Source organism: Equus caballus, chromosome 17, assembly GCF_041296265.1.
Source record: "Equus caballus isolate H_3958 breed thoroughbred chromosome 17, TB-T2T, whole genome shotgun sequence".
Taxonomy (NCBI): domain Eukaryota; kingdom Metazoa; phylum Chordata; class Mammalia; order Perissodactyla; family Equidae; genus Equus; species Equus caballus.
Genome location: NC_091700.1, coordinates 17,326,422 through 17,343,538, shown reverse-complemented (window position 1 = coordinate 17,343,538; position 17,117 = coordinate 17,326,422). Strand labels below are relative to the sequence as shown.

General features: G+C 52.3%; 2 protein-coding genes and 1 pseudogene across 2 annotated transcripts; all 3 read left to right on the top strand.

The window, feature by feature from the left end:
- On the top strand, positions 346 to 1,234 carry OR7A275P (olfactory receptor family 7 subfamily A member 275, pseudogene; annotated as a pseudogene).
- LOC111771794 (ral guanine nucleotide dissociation stimulator) lies at positions 6,917 to 13,788 on the top strand. The gene is made up of 9 exons (XM_070239388.1): positions 6,917 to 7,077; positions 7,483 to 7,593; positions 8,464 to 8,657; positions 10,031 to 10,218; positions 10,365 to 10,645; positions 11,433 to 11,648; positions 12,051 to 12,097; positions 12,626 to 12,695; positions 13,474 to 13,788. Exons 1-9 carry the CDS (start codon positions 6,940 to 6,942, stop codon positions 13,642 to 13,644), a joined length of 1,416 nt encoding a protein of 471 aa, XP_070095489.1. The 5' UTR covers positions 6,917 to 6,939; the 3' UTR covers positions 13,645 to 13,788.
- Positions 13,789 to 13,907: 119 nt separating this feature from the next.
- Positions 13,908 to 15,581, top strand: LOC138918610 (ral guanine nucleotide dissociation stimulator-like). The gene is made up of 4 exons (XM_070240552.1): positions 13,908 to 14,059; positions 14,647 to 14,679; positions 15,053 to 15,174; positions 15,380 to 15,581. The coding sequence occupies exons 1-4, from the start codon at positions 13,961 to 13,963 to the stop codon at positions 15,579 to 15,581; spliced, it is 456 nt and encodes a 151-aa protein (XP_070096653.1). The 5' UTR covers positions 13,908 to 13,960.
- Positions 15,582 to 17,117: the final 1,536 nt, after the last annotated feature.

Below are 17,117 nucleotides of genomic sequence, written 5' to 3'. Positions count from 1 at the left end.
AAGTGTTCAACAATAGTTGGCATAAAAAAATAGGTTACAATATTTGTTAAAATAAGCAAAAAGAAAGTCTCAGGGAATTTATGTAGGAAAACATTGCCTTGGAAAGGTTTTGATTAAGAGTGAGGATGGATAATCAGTTTCATCTGAGTGGAAGGCACGGGCCATGTGGGATTTCTTGACATTATCAGCTACATGTGCCAGATCCGTACATAATATATAAAAATTAACTAATTAAAGTTGTTTAAAACAGTCATCACAGCGTTACTCTTAATTTTTGATAACTACTTTTGGCTAAATTTGCAATGCTCTTGTCTCTATTCCAGCAGTTTCATCAGTTACATATAGCAAAGAAATGAAATCTGCATTTCTGACTTTATCCTCCTGGGACTCTCAGAAGAAGCAGTGTTACAGCCACTGCTCTTTTGGCCGTTCTTGTCAATGTGTCTAGTCATGTTCCTTGGGAACTCTGCTGATTTTGGCTACTATCACTGACTCCCTCCCTACCCTCCCATGTATGTCTTTCTCTCCAATGTGCCGTCTGCAGACACCTGCTCCCCCTCCACCACCATAACAAATATGTTGCTGAACATCCAAAGTCAACCTATGAAGGCTGCCTCACCCAGGTGTGTTTTTGCTTCCTTTTTGGAGGATTAGATAACTTCCTCTTTCATTGATGGCCTGTGATCAGTGTGCAGCCATCTGTCACCCATTGCACTACACGGTCATAAGGAACCCCAGGCTCTACAGTATCCTGCCCTTGCATCCTGGTTTTTGAGCGTTCTGGAGTCTTTATTACAGGGCTTAACCATTTTGTGACTTTCTTTTTGTACAGAGTCAGAAATCCCTCATGTTTTCTGTGAACTCAATCAGGTGATCCTCCTCACCTGTTCTGACACTTCCCTCAATGTCCTAGTGATGAATTTTGTAGTTGGACTTGTGGGTGTTAATTCACTCACTGATACTCTTTTTGCTTGCTCTAAGATTGTAACCTCTTTTGTGAACATTTTGTTGGCTGGGGGCAAGTATAAAGCATTTTCCACTTGCAAGTCTCACGTCTCAGTGGTCTCTTTGTCCTATTGCACAGTCCTTGGAAAGCATCTTCGTTCTGTGCCTTGCAAAACTCCAGCACAAGCGCAACAGCCTCAGTGACGTAGACTATGATGAGACCCCGCTAAAACTTTTTATGTACAGTCTGAAACAGGGACATAAAGCAGGCCCTAAAAACCTCTTCAGCTAAGAAATTTTCTCTATACAGGACACTTTGCCACAGGATTAGAGAGTTTGTCTAGAATAACAAGTCTCAAACCGTGAAAGCCCTAATTCGTGATACTTGTATTAGTTTATTGAAAGGTAATCTACAATTTACCTTATTTATGTAGTTCAATCTTTTAACTTTTCACATTATAAATGCCTGTTCTTTGTTAATTTCTGTAAATTATTTTTACGTCTCTTACTGTGTTCTTTGGGTTCTGTATAGACAACAGAATGCATGTATGAATTTTCTGCAGTAAAATCTTTAATCCAGGGAATTGGGTACTTATAAAATTACAGGAAGAGCTAGAAGAATGATGCTGTATTACAGTCCTTGCCAAATGAAAGCAACTGCCTCTTGGCTTATATCCCTGTGGAGAAAAATTATTTTCTTTTCAAAGACTGTGTAACAGGGGCATGAGTTTATGTTAACAACGCCAGAAAAATGTCATGTGTGAAACTGGAGTCATCATATAGTTAAGTTTATAATAGCCTTCTTCTGGTCTCCAATACCTAATTTTCTTCTTCACAGTGCAGAAAACTTAAGTGGGGGGGTTAATAGAAATTATAATCTCTGACCTTTCAAACATTTATATTGTCACTAATCTCTCTGATTACCCACAGGTGTGTTATTGATTTTCTTTTAATATTTTGATAGCACCACTGTCAGGACAGATTCCTTGGCAGTTCTTACCTTAATACTCCTCATTCACAGCTCATAGAAGCACTGTGCATGTTATGTCAACTGCCAAGTACGTGTCTTTCGGTTGTGCATCCAGATGTTGGGATGTGCTTTGAAATCCTCTGTAATCTTTGTGAGAGAGTAAGGCAAACAGTTCTTTCGTTACCTGACCTCGAAGCTACCGCTTTGATTTCTAAGCGACGGGTGCATATTGTTCCACTTCTGTTGTTAGATTTGTAAGCCACGGGGGCATAGGCGCATTCTCTCATAGCCAGTTTCCAATTTTGCAAAATTGATCTAGATTTTACCAGCTCACACTTTTTAAATAGATTTTATTGAGGTCATAACAGTTTATAAGATTGTGAAATTTCAGTTGTACATTATTGTGACTCACCATGTACATGTGCCCTTTAACTCTTATGCCTGCCCCTCAATCCCCTTTCCCTCTGGTAACCACTAGTCTGTTCTCTTTAACCATGTGTTTGTTTATCTTCCACAGATGAGTGAAATCATGCAGTGTTTGTCTTTGTCTGGCTTATTTTCACTTAACATTACACCCTCATGCTCCATCCATGTTGTTTCAAATGCGACAATCTTGTCCTTTTTAGTGGCTCAGTAATATTCCATTGTATATCTACACCACCTCTTCTTTATCCAGTCCTCAGATGAAGGACACTTGGGTTGCTTCCACATCTTGGCTATCGTGAATAAGGCTGCAATGAACATATGGGTGCATAATTCTCTTTGAATTGCTGATTTCAAGTTCTTTGGATAATGATCCAGGTGTGGAATAACTGGATCATATGGTATATCTATTTTTAATTTTTTGAGAAATCTCCATAGTGGCTGCACCAATTTGCATTCCCACCACAGTGTATGAGGGTTTCCTTTTTCTCCACAACCTCTCCAACGTTTGTGGGTTTTTTTTGTCTTGGTAATTATAGCCATTCTGACAGGGGTAAGGTGACATCTCATTGTAGTTTTGATTTGCATTTCCCTCATAATTAGTGATGTTGAACATGTTTTCCATGTGCCTGTTGGCCATCTGTATATCTTCTTTGGAAAAACATCTGTTCATATCCTCTCTACATTTTTTGATCAGGTTGGCTTTTGTTGTTGAGTTCTATGAGTTGTTTCTACATTTTGGAAATTAACCCTTTGTCAGGTATATGATTTGCAAATATTTTCTCCAAGTTGGTGGGTTGTCTTTTTGTTTTGTGCATGGTTTCCTTTGCCTTGCGGAAACATTTTCATTTGATATAGTCCCATTTGTTTACTTTTTCTTTCGTTTCCCTTGCCTGAGTAGACATGATGTTCAAAACGATGCTGCTGAGACCAATGTCAAAGAGCATACTGCTTGTATTTTCTTCTAGGAGTATTACAGTTTCAGGTCTTACATTCAGGTCTTTAATCCATTTTGAATTAATTTCTGTGTCTGGTGTTAGAAAATAGGCTAATTTCATTCTTTTGCATATGGCTGTCCAGTTTTCCCAACATCATTTATTGAAAGAACTTTCCTCTTTCCGTTGTGTGTTCTTGGCTCCATTGTCAAATAGCTATCTATAGGTCTTTGGTTTTATTTCTGAACTTTCAATTCTGTTCCACTGATCTGTGTGTGTGTGTGTGCTTGTGTGTATGTTTTGTGCCAGCACTATGCTGTCTTGATTCCCATAGCTTTGTAGTATATTTTGAAGTCAGGGATTGTGATATCTCCAGCTTTGTTCTTTTTTCTCAGGATTGTTTTGGCTATTTGGGGTCTTCTGTTGTTCCCTGTAAATTTTGGGATTCTTTGTTCTATTTCTGTGAAGAATGTCATTGGGATTCTGTTTGGGATTGCATTGAATCTGTAGATTCCTTTAGGTAATATGGCCATTTGAACTATGTTTATTCTTCCAATCCATGAGCATGGAATATCTTTCCATTTTTTTATATCTTCTTCAACTTCTTTCAATACTGTCCTATAGTTTTAAGTGTAAAGGTCTTTCACCTCTTTGGTTAAATTTATTCTTTTACTTTATTCTTTTTTTGGGATATTAAATGGAATTGTATTCTTGACTTCTCTTTCTGCAAGTTCCTTCTTAGTATATAGAAATGGAACTGATGTCTGTAAGCTGATTTTGTATCCTGCAACTTTGATGTAGTTGTTGATTATTTCTTATAGTTTTGGGATGAATTCTTTAGGGTTTTCTATAGATAGGATCATGTCATTGGCAAACAGTGATAGTTTCACTTCTTCCTTTCCAGTTTGGATACCTTTCACTTCTCTTTCTTACTGAATTACTCTGGCTAAAATCTCCAGTACCATGTTGAATAGGAGTGGCGAGAGTGGGCACCCTTGTCTTGTTCCTTTATTGGAGGGATGGTTTTCAGTTTTTCACCATTAAGTACGATATTGGTTGTGGGTTTGTGGTATATGGCCTTTATTATGTTGAGATACTTTCCTTCTATACCAATTTTATTCACAGTATTTCTTTTTTGCAGGAAGATTGGCCCTGAGCTAACATCTGCCAATCCTCCTCTTTTTGCTGAAGAATGCTCGCCCTAAGCTCACATCCGTGCCCACATTCCTCTACTTTATAAGTGGGATGCCTACCACAGCATGGCTTGCCAAGCGCTGCCATGACTGCACCCGGGATCCAAACTCGCAAACCCCGGGCTGCCAAGGCAGAACGTGTGCACTTAACCACTGCGCCACTGGGCCAGCCCCAAAAGTTTTTATCATAAATAGATGTTTGGTCTTGTCAAATTCTCTCTCTATTGAGATGCTCATGTGATTTTTCTTCCTCATTTGGTCAATGTCATGTATCACATCGATTGACTTGCGGATGTTGAACCATCCTTTCGTCCCTGGTATAAATCCCACTTGATCATGGTGTATGATCTGTTTAATGTATTGCTGGTTTGATTTGTGAATATTTTTTGAGGATTTTTGCATTTATGTTCATCAGCAATATTGGCCTTTAATTTTTCTTCTTTGTGTTGTCCCTGTCTGGTTTTGGTATCAGGGTACTGTTGGCCTTAGGTGTCCTCAGGGGTTACCATTGAATTACAAAATGGATGGGAGGCCTCAGCAGGAACTGACTTCAGGATCTGGTGGTGTTTGAAGCTGGGTGCTAATTTTCTGGCTGTGGGTGTAGGGGCTGGTGCCGCATTCCAGGGAGAAAGGATGGCTCCCTGTGTTCTTGGGGGAAACCAGACCCAGGAAAGAGAAGAAATGATGGTTTCCTTTCACAATGGACTTGGGAGGGGAAACATTTAGCCCAGAAGAGATAGTCATGTTCCTGAGGTCACTGTAAGATGCTGTCTCTGTGTCCGCCAAGCAGAAAGCCCTCCTTCATGGTCTCACTTGATCCAAATGACACCAAGAAGGAGGAAACCATGAGATGCCCTTCCAGGTGGGAGATCTGAGAGGTTGGAGACTGTGCCTGGGAGGCTCTGAAAGGCCTCACAGAGGTGACATTTGCTGTGAACAGAGTGCCAGATGAGAGGCACGCCTGCCTGTGTCTGGGAACAGTTTGAGTGTCAGGGAGAAGGCACCGCTCATGCAGAGACTCACAGGAAGAAGTGGGTCTGACCAGACAAGGTCAGAGAGGTGGCGGTGTGGCTAGAAGGAGCCTGAGAAAACAGAGGAGGTCAGATGGGGGCACGGCAGGGCCGGGTGGCAGGAACTGGCAGACTGTGCTTTTTTCTGTTGCTCTCTGACGACATTGCTCTAAGACATTCCACCTAGAAAGAACCAATCCTTAAGATCTCACAAAGTCTGTGTGCCAAGAATGGGGCACAGCTTAGCTGGGTACCTCTGCCTCAAGGTCTCTGTGAAGCAGGGGCTGCGGCTCTATTGTGGCTCGACTCGGGGAGGGTTTGCTCCCAAGTTCACTCACATGCATGTTGACAGGGTTTGTTTGGACTGAAAGTCTGAGTTCCTGCCTCTCTGTCGGCTGATCATTCCCTCCGTTCTCTCCTAGGGAGCCTCTTCACAGGGCAACTGAAAACATGCCCACTTGCTCCGCCAAGTTCCAGAGATATAAGAGCTGGAGAGAGAGAGATGGAAACAGGAGGAAGGAAAGAAGGAGGGGGATGAAGATTGTGAGTAAGAAGGAAGGCCAGGCTTTTTGTTATTAGCCCTGGGTTGTGTACCATCCCAACACCTTGGCTGCATTCTATTCAGAAGTCACTTCCTAATGACTGTGCGGTTCCACAAGGATGTGCACAGCAGGAGACAGTGAGCACCGGGAGCCGTGGTGGAGGCTGCCCTCCACATAGGCCAACATGAGGCACTTGGTTCTGACTCTAAGGGAAACAGGAGACCGTGGAATCTTTCATGCCAGTGACTGGCAATATCTGAACTTCCTCTAATTTCAACCTGTTAAAGGTGCAGATGTGGAAATGAGGCCCAGAGGGGCAGGGACTTGCTCAAGGTCCAAGAGCTGTGACACAGGCCTGTTTTAAGGAGTACTCCACACGATAGCCCACCCCTTCTTGTCATTCTTTCATCTCTAAGTGTGTGCATCAGACACACATGAAACCAGACCCCAGGTGTTGTCACTACTGTCTCTTCTAGGACAGCTGAGGACGTCCTGAGGGAGCTATTTCTGGCCTCGTCCCCATCGTGCAGGTTGAGGGATTGAGGAGGCCTTGCGAGGCACAATGGTGTTTCCAGGACACAGAGCTTCTAGGGAAAAAGAGGCGTGAACTCAGCTGAACTCAGCTTCCTCAAGCTGGAAGCCTGGTTCCATCTCAAGGTCCTGTGTGCGGCTCTGTGCTGGCTATTTGTGTACAGTTCTGGAGATGACATGGGCAAGGAGGGTGAGCAGCCAAGATCCCAGAGGGGTTTTGGGTTGGTGTGATTGAAGGAAGAGGCCCGGGTAATGGAAGCTTGAGGAAGTGACCTCACTTCCTTGGAGACAGACCCCAACAGAACTTAGCACACTGGTCTCCAGGCGCCCACATTCTAAGACAAAGTGTCCTACGGAGCTCACTTGAGTGGAGACGTTCAAGACAGCAGGATGCTCTGCTGTTGTCTCCCGACTTGTCGAGGCTGTGGCTTCAGGAAAGCCAAGAAACAGAGCCTTTTCAGTTGCTACACACTTTGGCTTGGCCCTCACCTGCACCGCCTCTGGCCATCTGGCAGGAGGAGCCCTCAGGTAACACAGGGCAGGCCAACCGCCTTAGGCCACAATGGGATCCCAACCCCACAGCCCTCTGAGCCTCCTTGTGTGTCGGGCGGGGGGGAGTGGAGTGAGGGACGGCTGGGCTGAGTGGCGACCTATCCTGGGCAGGAGCCCTTCGCTTGGTGTTGAAACCTGGCAGTGCGTTGTGTTCCCAGCCTAGGTGTTGGCTAGCAGGATGGGAGAGTGGGTGCTGGGGACCAAGCTCCTCTACGTATATGTCAGTCCTGAGCCCTCCAGGGGTCATCTCATTCCCTCCCTGGCTGGAGTTCTACACAGACACTGCTGGGTACCTGATCTCTGCTGGTGTTTCCTCCTGTGGCCAAGTCGAGGCAGGTGCCTGAGACATCCTGGCCCGGCTCTGGGGCACTGTCTTTGCAGAGCTGCACGCAGGAGGTGGTGGAAGAGCTGGCGGATGGCTTCGGGTACTCCATCTCCCTGGACAGGGGCCAACTGCACCGCACCATCATCAATAACCAGGGCTGCTCTGAGGTGAGAGTGGGCACGGAGGGGTCTTCCCACCCAGGCCCCTGAGATGACCAGGGCAGGCCCAGAATCCAACCTCAAACTGCTGTTCTCCTGGGACCCTAACAGGGCTGTTCCCCCTGAGTGTCCCACAGTCCCATTCCCAAAGGAATCTGGACTTCCGCTCCTCCCCACCAGCTGCATAGGAGGATAGGAGGGCACTCTTTGCATTTTCCTAGGAAGATTAGAGAAAAAGATGGCATTGCCACTTCCAACTAGGCCCTGAGTATGTTTGAATTTTGCCTTTTTTGGAACATGGAACCTCGATAAGGAGGGTCTCCAAACTCCCTTTAATGTAAGAGAAATAACCAGCAGCGTGTTTTGGAAGTCAAAGGGATTCTCAGAGTGTGTCACTGCCTTGTACACTGTTTCCAGACTGGGGTGGGGTGGGGTGGCCACATAACATTTGCTTCCAGGTCGGGGCCCAATGAAGCCTCAGGCAGTTAGAGGGGCTGGCCCTCGGCCCTCACTTTGGGCGGTTCTCAGCTCTGACCCACAGGACCTAGAGAAGCCACTTGGCATGCCTAAGCCTCTGCTCTCCTCTGTGGAGAGGGGGTGTCTGTTGAGGATTCACTGGGCTGGTGCTCTGCACAGAGGGAGCTCTGTTGTCCCTCAGCGAGCAAATGGCCTCGAGGGAGCTCAGTGTGGAATCCTTCAACACACCCAAAGTCAGATTGTACTTTCAAAGCCCAGAACCTTGCTGAGTGTGGGAGCTCCTGTGTCTCCTGTCGCACATGTCTGGGAGGGGCTAGGAGTTCCTGGGTCAGCTGCGGACCTTGATAATCCTGGTGGTTTGCAGTGGTGGCCCTGACCCTGTGTCCTCCTCGTCCCTCCCAGAGTGAAGATGAGTCCACTCTGTCTGTCACTGAGGCCTGCAGGATGCGTGCCCTCCAGGCAGGCATGATGCAGAGGCTCGCAGAGTCTGTGCTGCCAGCCTTCCCCAGCAGAGTCCTCTGCAGTGTCATCACCTACCTCTGCAGCTACTCAGGCTCCAGCACAGCCCACCAGCTGCTGGACCAGCTGTTTCCCAGGTGACTGCCCGCCTCCTCCTCAGCACAGTGGTGACTCTGCCCACTGCCAGCTGTGTGTCTTGCCTTGGGAATGTCACCGCATCTCTCTGAGCCTGAGTTGGCTCCTCTGAAACATGGGGTAGGAGAGAATGAACTTGCTAGGCTTCTCCCAGGGATGAATGGGATCAGCCTTCCAGGTGCTGCCCTGGTGCCCGGCTCTGCAGAGAGGGTGGTGGGCCATGCTGTGGTTGCTGGTGGTGATTATTTCTCTGTCCCCCATGGAAAGTAGTCTTCCTCTCCCTTCACTGGCTTGTGGCTTTTTGAGTTTGGAAAAGCACCTGGAGAGCACCCTGTCAAGGAGTTTGAGATGCCATCCAGCTGGTCCTGGTGCTTGTCCTTGGTGTAGCCACTTAGGGATCTCTAGGGTCACAGAGGGGCCACAGGCCCACTCAGACACCTGGGGTGGTTCTGGTTGGAGGTCATTCAACAATGTCTATGAAGGACCTACTCTGAGCAGGACTTCTGGACACACTAAGTGTCACTCAGTGAATGAAGCAGACAGCCTCCCTGGTCCTCCCCTCTATTCTGAGAGTCAGACAGTCACACTTGACATCATTCACAGGTCCCATCTACCCTCCATCCCGGGCGATGCCCTCATCCCCTTTGGGACACATGGAGGCAGCTTGGCCCATTGTGTGCGGGATGCTGGAGGACAGCACCACCTCCCAAAGTGAGTGGTCTTTGGGTGCAGACGGAGGGCCTCCTGTCTCTAGCAAACAGGGTGCGGGGAGAGGATGGAGGCTGTGGCCGCGTCAGGCCTGGGAGAACCCTGCATCTCACCCATCTTGTGATTCCCATGGGAGGGCTGAGTTCTGGTGGCTTCCACTCCGGCAGGACTGGACTCAAAGAGAGCTGTGCATGGGTCCCAGGCCCCTTGAGAATTGGAAGGGAGGCTGGGCTGCATTGTCCCCTAGAGACCCACTCCCAGCAGAGTCCCAGCTCCTCCTGCCTCCCTTTCTCCACATCCACACCTTGTGAGCACCACCGCCAGGTCCATAGTAGGAGGTGTGTGAGGAAGCTGCTCCCAAATCTGCTGGAGTCTTCATTCCAGTGGCCCACATGCATGCAGGGCTTGGGTGGGCTGTGTCCAGACCCTTGGGGAGGAGAGTATCGGTGGGAACAAGAGACTCTCACAGACTCTCTGTTCGGCCTGCTGGATGAGCAGGCCTGCCACAGCCAGGTCAGCCAGCCAGGGCTCAGGGCTGGGATGGGCACCTCCTCTGGAGGGGGAGGGGATGGCACAGGGGCCCAGATGCTAACAAGAGTGCCTTGGGAGGCCGGTGTTTAAGGAAAGGCCAGGCCACTGACTCTCTGGCCCATCTGCCTCCCCGCAGTGCTATCTATTTCCTGGGAACCTGGCTGGGCCAAGGGCAGGATTGCAGGGAGCCCCTGCGGTTTCCCTGTTGGACCCTGCAGCTGGCCACTCTGCACGTCAGCTTTGGTGGCTCCCATGTGGAGGGCCATGCCTACCTTCGGCCAGGGCACCTGGAGCATCTCATGGCCATTGAGGCCGAACGGAAAGGTGAGGGGACTGCAGTCTGGGAAGACTGTCTGTGTTGAGGTTCACGGGCTAGTGTTCCCTTAGAGGCAGTGGAACCCTTCCTATCTTTGGAAAGGCACAGAAACCGTCAGGTGTGTGGGTGAAACTTTCTCTTTATCCTGCTCCAGAGCCAGCTCCAAAGCTCCTGCCACTTCCAGAGCCAGAGCCAGTGCCAGCCCCCGGGCTGGAGCCAGCTGCACCTCCAGTCTCACCACGTGTGGTAGAGCTGGAGCCAGCAGCCCCTGAGTCGGCCACTCCAGGACCAGAGCAAGGGCCACCATCAGAGGCAGCCCTAGAGCCCAGCTGCCCCTGGGCCGTGACCACCGAGGACCAGCTGCGGGAGGAGAAGCTGAACATCTTGGACTTCCCTCCCCAGCTGGTGGCAGAGCAGCTGACGAGGATGGCTGCGGTGAGCAGAGGAGCTCGCGGGGCGGGTGGCCCCTGCCTTCCTGGTGCCATGAGCCACCCCACACCTGCCATTCCCTGCTCAGGATTCCGATGATCTGGGTCCAAATCCCTGCTCCCTCTCTTATCAACACTGTGACCTGGGCAGCTTTCTTTCTCCCCAAGCCTTCACTGTCCCCTAGCAAACAGGGGACAGTAGAGACGGACACTCAGAGCACCTGCTGTACAGGGTGGCTGTGCCGATGAATGAGGTGGGAGAGAGTGGAAGGTGGGCAGAGTCTGGCCCTTTGGTGGGGGATGGGCACTCACTGAAGTGCTGCCAGGTCCTTGGGTGGATCCCCCATCTGCGCAGGTGGCCCGGACAGCCTCAGCACTTAGCAGGAAGGTGATGTGTATTGACTCCAGTGGAGACAGTCAAACAAAGCTGGGGGTTGTCCCTGCCTCGGGGGGAATGTGCATGGGAATGGGGAGTGGGACCCGAGGGGCACTGGGATGGGTGGATGGTGACCCTTCTGGTGGGCATGTGTGGGCTACCTTCTGGAGCTTGGAGGAAGTGAGACAGGGCTGGGAGCAAATGTCCCCTCCCTTCCCCACAGTACTGTGTCCAGGTTCATCCTGGACTGGGTGCATTCAGTGGACACAGACAAAACCCAGGGACTCCCACAAGCCTCAGGCCACATGCTCTGCTTCCTGAGCTCCAGTTCTGATCTCACCCTGCCTGGGCCTATGGGGGACTGTGGACGCCGAGCTGGGGTGCGGCAGGACCAGGTGACACTCCAAATCTTCTGCAGGAGCTGTTCAAGACGTTGGTGCCCGCCCACTGCCTCGGCTCCATCTGGTCTGAGCGCGACAACATGGAACGCGAGTCCCTGGCACCCACCGTCCGTGACACTGTGATGCACGACAACACCGTGGCCAATTGCATCCTCGTCACCTGCCTTGGGGACGCGAGCATGACAGCGCAGGACAGGGCCAGGGTGGTTGAGCTGTGGATCAGGGTGGCTGAGGTAAGCCTTGGCACGCCCTGTCTGGATGCGTGGGAATTGCCTCTCGTTTCTCAGCTCTCAGGATTGAAGTCTGGGGTCTTAGTCCCTGGACTGTCCCTTGACCCTCATGCCAGGGCCACGTTGACCTTGACTTGAGGTCCCAGTGGGGACAAGCTCACTTCCTTCCTTGTGTTGAGCTACAAATCCTTGTGCCTGGCAGTGTTACTCGTCGGGTGGCAGGTGTGCCCTCCCTGGCTTCCCTGGGCATGTGTCTCCTCCAGGACAGGGGAAGTCCGTGAGGGGACAGAAACCAGAGGCAGCAAAACTTCAGCTCCCCCTCACGGCTCCATCTCTTCCCTTCCCCAGGAGTGTCGAGGCCTTGGGAACTTCTGTTCCCTCCACACAATCCTTTCTGCCCTGCAGAGCCCTGCCATTGCCCGTCTCCAAGACACCTGGGGACAAGTTTCCAGGTGGGTAGTGGGTGGTCTGCTCTCCAGCCAAGCACCATGAGGGTGAGGTGGCCCAGGCAGCCTGCTTTGGGCCGGCATGTCCCCCAAAGTCAGCTGAGACCACCTGGGAGACAGCGAACGCCGGGCACAGGGACTGACCTGGGTGTTGGGTCTCTGAGTCTCTCAGCACCCTTAGGCCAGCAGTTCCGTCCCAGGGATTCATTTCCTTCCAGACCAGATCCCGGCTTGAGCCCAGGTGGAGATTCTCAGGGGTTTCCTTTGCAGCAACAGAAGCCTCTATGCAGCTGAAACCAACACTGTTCCAAAGAGATCTGTTTGGGACATCTGGGAATGGAGGCCCCAAGGGACAAGAGGAGAGGCCCCTCCGCAGTCCCATGGGGACCTTAGAACTCAGAACACCCCAGTGAAATCCCTCATCCAGGCCCCAGGCAGTTTGGATCTGCTGGGTTCTCAAATAAATGGGATTTGCCTTCAAGCATCCCATAGTTTTTCTTGCTTGCTTGCTTGCTTTCTTTCCCCACCCCGCAGGGAGAGTTCTCGAACCTGGAAGAAGTGGGTCAGGAGAGAGAAACGCGTGAGCAGGGAGCTGCTAGTGCAGGTAACCTGGAGGTTGGAGATCTGGAAGGAGGCCAGAAGGAGAGGGGAGGGGAACATCCCGAGGGGATCCTAGGAGGTGAGGCTATGGCAAGGCTCGGCCCAGGCTGGGGGTCAGAGAGCCCTGTGAGGGTGGGGCAGGCCGGGGCCACTCAGCCAGGTCCCCCAAGACACCCTGCCCTCCCCCTCCCTGTCTGTTCAGCTGGGGTCTGGACGCACCCCTGGAGTCCAGAGGTCGGGGCCTTGGTCAGATTTGGAGCCAGGGCTGGGGTGAAGGCAGCGGGGACAGGGCCTGTAGCTGGCACGGGGAGCAGCCTCTCCCAGTGCGTCCTTGAGCCAGTCACTGCCCCTCTGGGGGCCTCCGTCTCCTCCTCTTGGAAGTGGAGGGAAATGATCAGCTGTGCAGGCCTCCCAGCGGGGTGCTACCGTCCAAGGGAGGACAGGAACTCAAGGAGATTTGTGCCGGCTCCTCCTCGAGAGGTGAGGGGAGAGCAGTGATGACACGCAGATGACTCTGAGTCCTCAGGAGACTCCTGGAAGCAGGTGATGTTCTCCTCACACTTTTCAGCTGAGGAAAGAGGGCCAGTGAGGCCTGGGCAGGCCCAAGGTCACACCGGACTGAGTCCTGGAGCTGGGACTGGTCTAGAATCAGAGCACCCTGCAGTTTGGAGCAGCAGAGGCAGCAGGGGACCGGAGCCGATGGCCAGGGTCTGAGATCAGGGGCCTTGGGGGACATGCGGAGGGGAGTATGGGCGCACTGACCCTGTCCTCGGCCCCGACAGGAGGCCACCTCCGTGTTAAAGACTGCAGAGAGGGCCCGCCAGGGAGCCCAGGAGAGGCAGCGGCAGCAGGTGAGGGTGACTGTGGGGGAGGGGCATAGGAGTCAGAGGAGAGGGGGCACCTCCTCCCAGCTGGAGGCCTCCCTCAGGAGAGGGGCCTTCCTCCTCAGGTGAATCTGCTGTGGCTGCCAAGCATGACGGGCCTGCAGTGGCAGTGAGCAGGAGGAGGCCTGGAAGGGCTGGCAGCAGGGCAGATTTGGGGTGGGGAAGGGCAGGGGCCACTGCCCCTGGGAGGGGCCAACAGCCATCCCTGGGACTTGACTGATGGAGTTTGGTGTTCTGGAGGGGAGCGGGGGAGGGAATTGTGTGTGTTGGGGTGTCCCGAGGATCCTAGGCTGCTCTGCGTGGGAGCGTGGGGTGGGCAGGAGGCTGGGCTGAGGGGTTTCAGGGGAAGGTTCATGGGGGCACCTGAGAGCGGGAGCTCATCGCCATGCCCATCCCGATGGCGGCACAGGGTGTCGTCCCCTCCCTGGTGACGTTCTTCCATTCCCTGGAGCTGCTGGATGCTACGATGGAGGATTATGTGGAGGTGAGTGAGCCCAGAGGTGGGTCCGGGGGCTCAGGCTCCTGAGGGTGGGGAGGAGAGAGTCCTGTCCTGAGCCCTGAGCTGTCTGCATTTGGCAAAGGTCCTCTCCGCAGGGCCTCCAGCCTCGTGTGGGAGTTGGGGTGTCAGGCCCATCTCCTCAGTGGGTGATGCAGACTCTGCATAAGCCACCGTCCAGGTTCCCTGGGCTGCTGAGGCTCAGAGCTGCCTGACTGTGTGGCCCCAGGAGGTGGTGTCTGAGCTGGACTCAGCCTCTCCCTCTGGCCCTGCCAGTGAGGGAAGAGAAGTCGGGCCCCTCCCAGTCAGGAAGCACATCAGTGGCTGAGCTGTCCCTTCCTGCCTGAGGCCTCAGTCTCCCCACGTGTCATCAGAGAGGGTTGGGTTACAAGGTGTCTTGCCTCAGTTGCTCTACGCCCCCTGCTCTGGAGCCCAGAGACTGGCCCAGGTCTAAGTCCGGGCTCTGGATGGGTCTGCCCACTGGCAGTAGTGCAACATTGCAAGAGGTGTGGAACGGGGGCTAGTGCTGGCCCAAGCGGGCTGTTTCTGATGGACTGCGGCTGTCTGCCTTCCAGGGCAATGTGCTCAACTGTCGGAAATGGAATGAGGTAAGCGGCTGCGGCCTCCCGGTGGGGAGGGTGGGGGTTGGAAATCAGAGACCCCCCCGCAGTGGTCAGGACCCCCTCTGGCCCAATCCCCAAGGTGGAACAATTATTTGCACAGTTCGATATACAGAGCTAGGGATCCTATGGCATTGGCGGGTGGGGGAAGGGCTGGCATCAAAGACTCCTTCCTGGAGGAGGAGCTATTTGGGGCCAAGTGTGAGAGCAGGCAAGTCCTGACTGGAATCGCAGGGAGGGAGGGTTCCCAAGTGGGCAAAGGCCCCAGACTGGCCCCTTGCCCTCTTCCTCAGCCCCTCCACGAGCCCTGCAGGGTCCCCCACTCAGGCTCTGTGGGCATCCTGTGCTTGCTCTGTCCTAGCAATTCAAACTGATGGACGAGATCGAGCTGCTCCAGGAGGCTGCAAATCTGTACACCGTGCAGCCCGACGAGCACTTTGGGGCCTGGTTCCAGGTCGTGGAGCCCCTGAGCAAGGAGGAGAGGTGAGTCAGGTCAGGAGTTGGGGGAGGGCAGGGCAGACTTTCTCTGCTGACCAGCTCCAGAGCCCATGGCCGTTGCTCCATGGTCAGCCCCTGATCTGATTGCATGGCGACCCCTGGGGCCCTTCGACTCCAGCTGCTGGCAGGCTCCAGGATGCACATGTGATGTGTGGCTCCTGAGAGCTCCCAGCTCTGCTCTGTCCTGTAGCTACAGCCTGTCCTGCCAGCTGGAGCCCCGATACCACTGGGTCAGAAAGATTCGACTCTTCTTCAAACACAAGAAGAACCGCTCAGGGCAGAGTGAGTGTCCAGACCGGCAGTGGCTGAATCCACGGGCTCAGGAAACATTCAGGCTGAGCGTGGGCCTGGGGAGGCAGACAGCTGGCCCTGGGCTCCAGCTCCACTGCTGAGCAGTCCCGTCCTGGGCAATTGCACTCACGTTTCTGGGACTGGTTTCCTCCTCTGTGAAGTGGGTGACGCTAAATATCAGCCCCTGTGTCAGGGACAGATGGGGTGCTGCTGGCTGACTGAGCACTGAGCACAGGGGTGGAGCACAGAGCGCAGTGGGGGCCGGGATGGGGTGTGCACTGTGGTTCCAGGGCAGGCCGCTCAGGAAAAGCCTCTCTTTCTCCAGACACCAGACCCCTAACCAAGGGCCCAGTGTTGGTGGCCGATGACCCTCCTGAGACCAGCTGAGCTACAGCGGGGACACAGCTTTGACACTCAGGGTGCACTGGGCCACCTCCTCTGATTCTGATGACGAGAACTTTGTGATCCGTTTCTTGGGGTCCCCTGTTGGCCACGAGGGAAGGCACCAACCCCTCTTCTCCCTCCCCCCTTTTGCCCAGCACCGATTTCCCTATTTGGCAGGGCCATATTTTGTTGTCAATGGTAAATGCTCCGTTTGAGTATTATATTAAATTGTTGCTTCTTTCTAATCCTGGGAGTGGAGGTGTGAGTCTTTCGCTCGTAGCGCTCATGGAAACCAGATCCAGAAACTCACATTCCTCCTCGAATTTAGAAATCTCCCAGAGTGAGCAGCTCAGTTTGTGTGGAGAAGGGAGAAGTGCCAGTCCCCTCCCTGGCTACTGAAAGACATGCACAAGTGCCCCTCCCACCGAGGACAGGATCATTGCAGTGTGGTTCAGCCTGTCCAGGAGCAGAGATGGCCCCTCCGACCTCTTGGGACTAAGCGATTGGAGGCGTTTTCTCAGGCAGAGCCACAACCACTAAGCTGGGTGTGTCTGTCAAACTAGCACGTGCCTGTCCCTAGCACACGTCCTGCCCAGGACAGTGGCTGCCTTTCTACACTCTGCCGGAAGAGGGAACATTTTCCCGGTTTCTCTTGCACACAGCTTAGGACCTTGTTTTCTGATTCAGTCTCCGCAATGGCTTCAGCTCTAAGTGGGGAAAATACTGTCAAAAGCTCAAAACGTGCACATAGAGAGGACGAGGCCAGAGGAAGGTCCTGTGGACATGGACCATGGGCAGGCAGGACTCTTCCTTCTCGGGCCCACTAGGGGCTCCCTGTTCACCTCTGACCTAGACTGGATCCCCTTGGGCTTCTGGTCCCTGACTCCGAATACCATTTCCTGCTTGTTGTCTATCCAAGGGGAAAGCTGTGGGATGCAGCTTTTAGGGCCTCAGCCAGGTCTCCCTCCAGAAACCTAGTGCTCCCAACAATCTGTTCCAGAAAATATCACCAGAGACAACACTTTCCAACTCATCTTATGAGCCCAGCAGTACCCTAAAAGCAAAACTAGAGTTTAAAAGTAGGGAAAACTTGAGAACAACAAGTCTCAGAAATGAGCAGTTACCGTTTTCTATGAAATATTAGAAAACTGAAGCCAACAATGTAAAACAATCATACACCAGGACAAAGAGGAAATTTTTTCAGGTATGCAAGGTTGTATCAGCATTCCAAAATCAAATCAATGTGATCCACA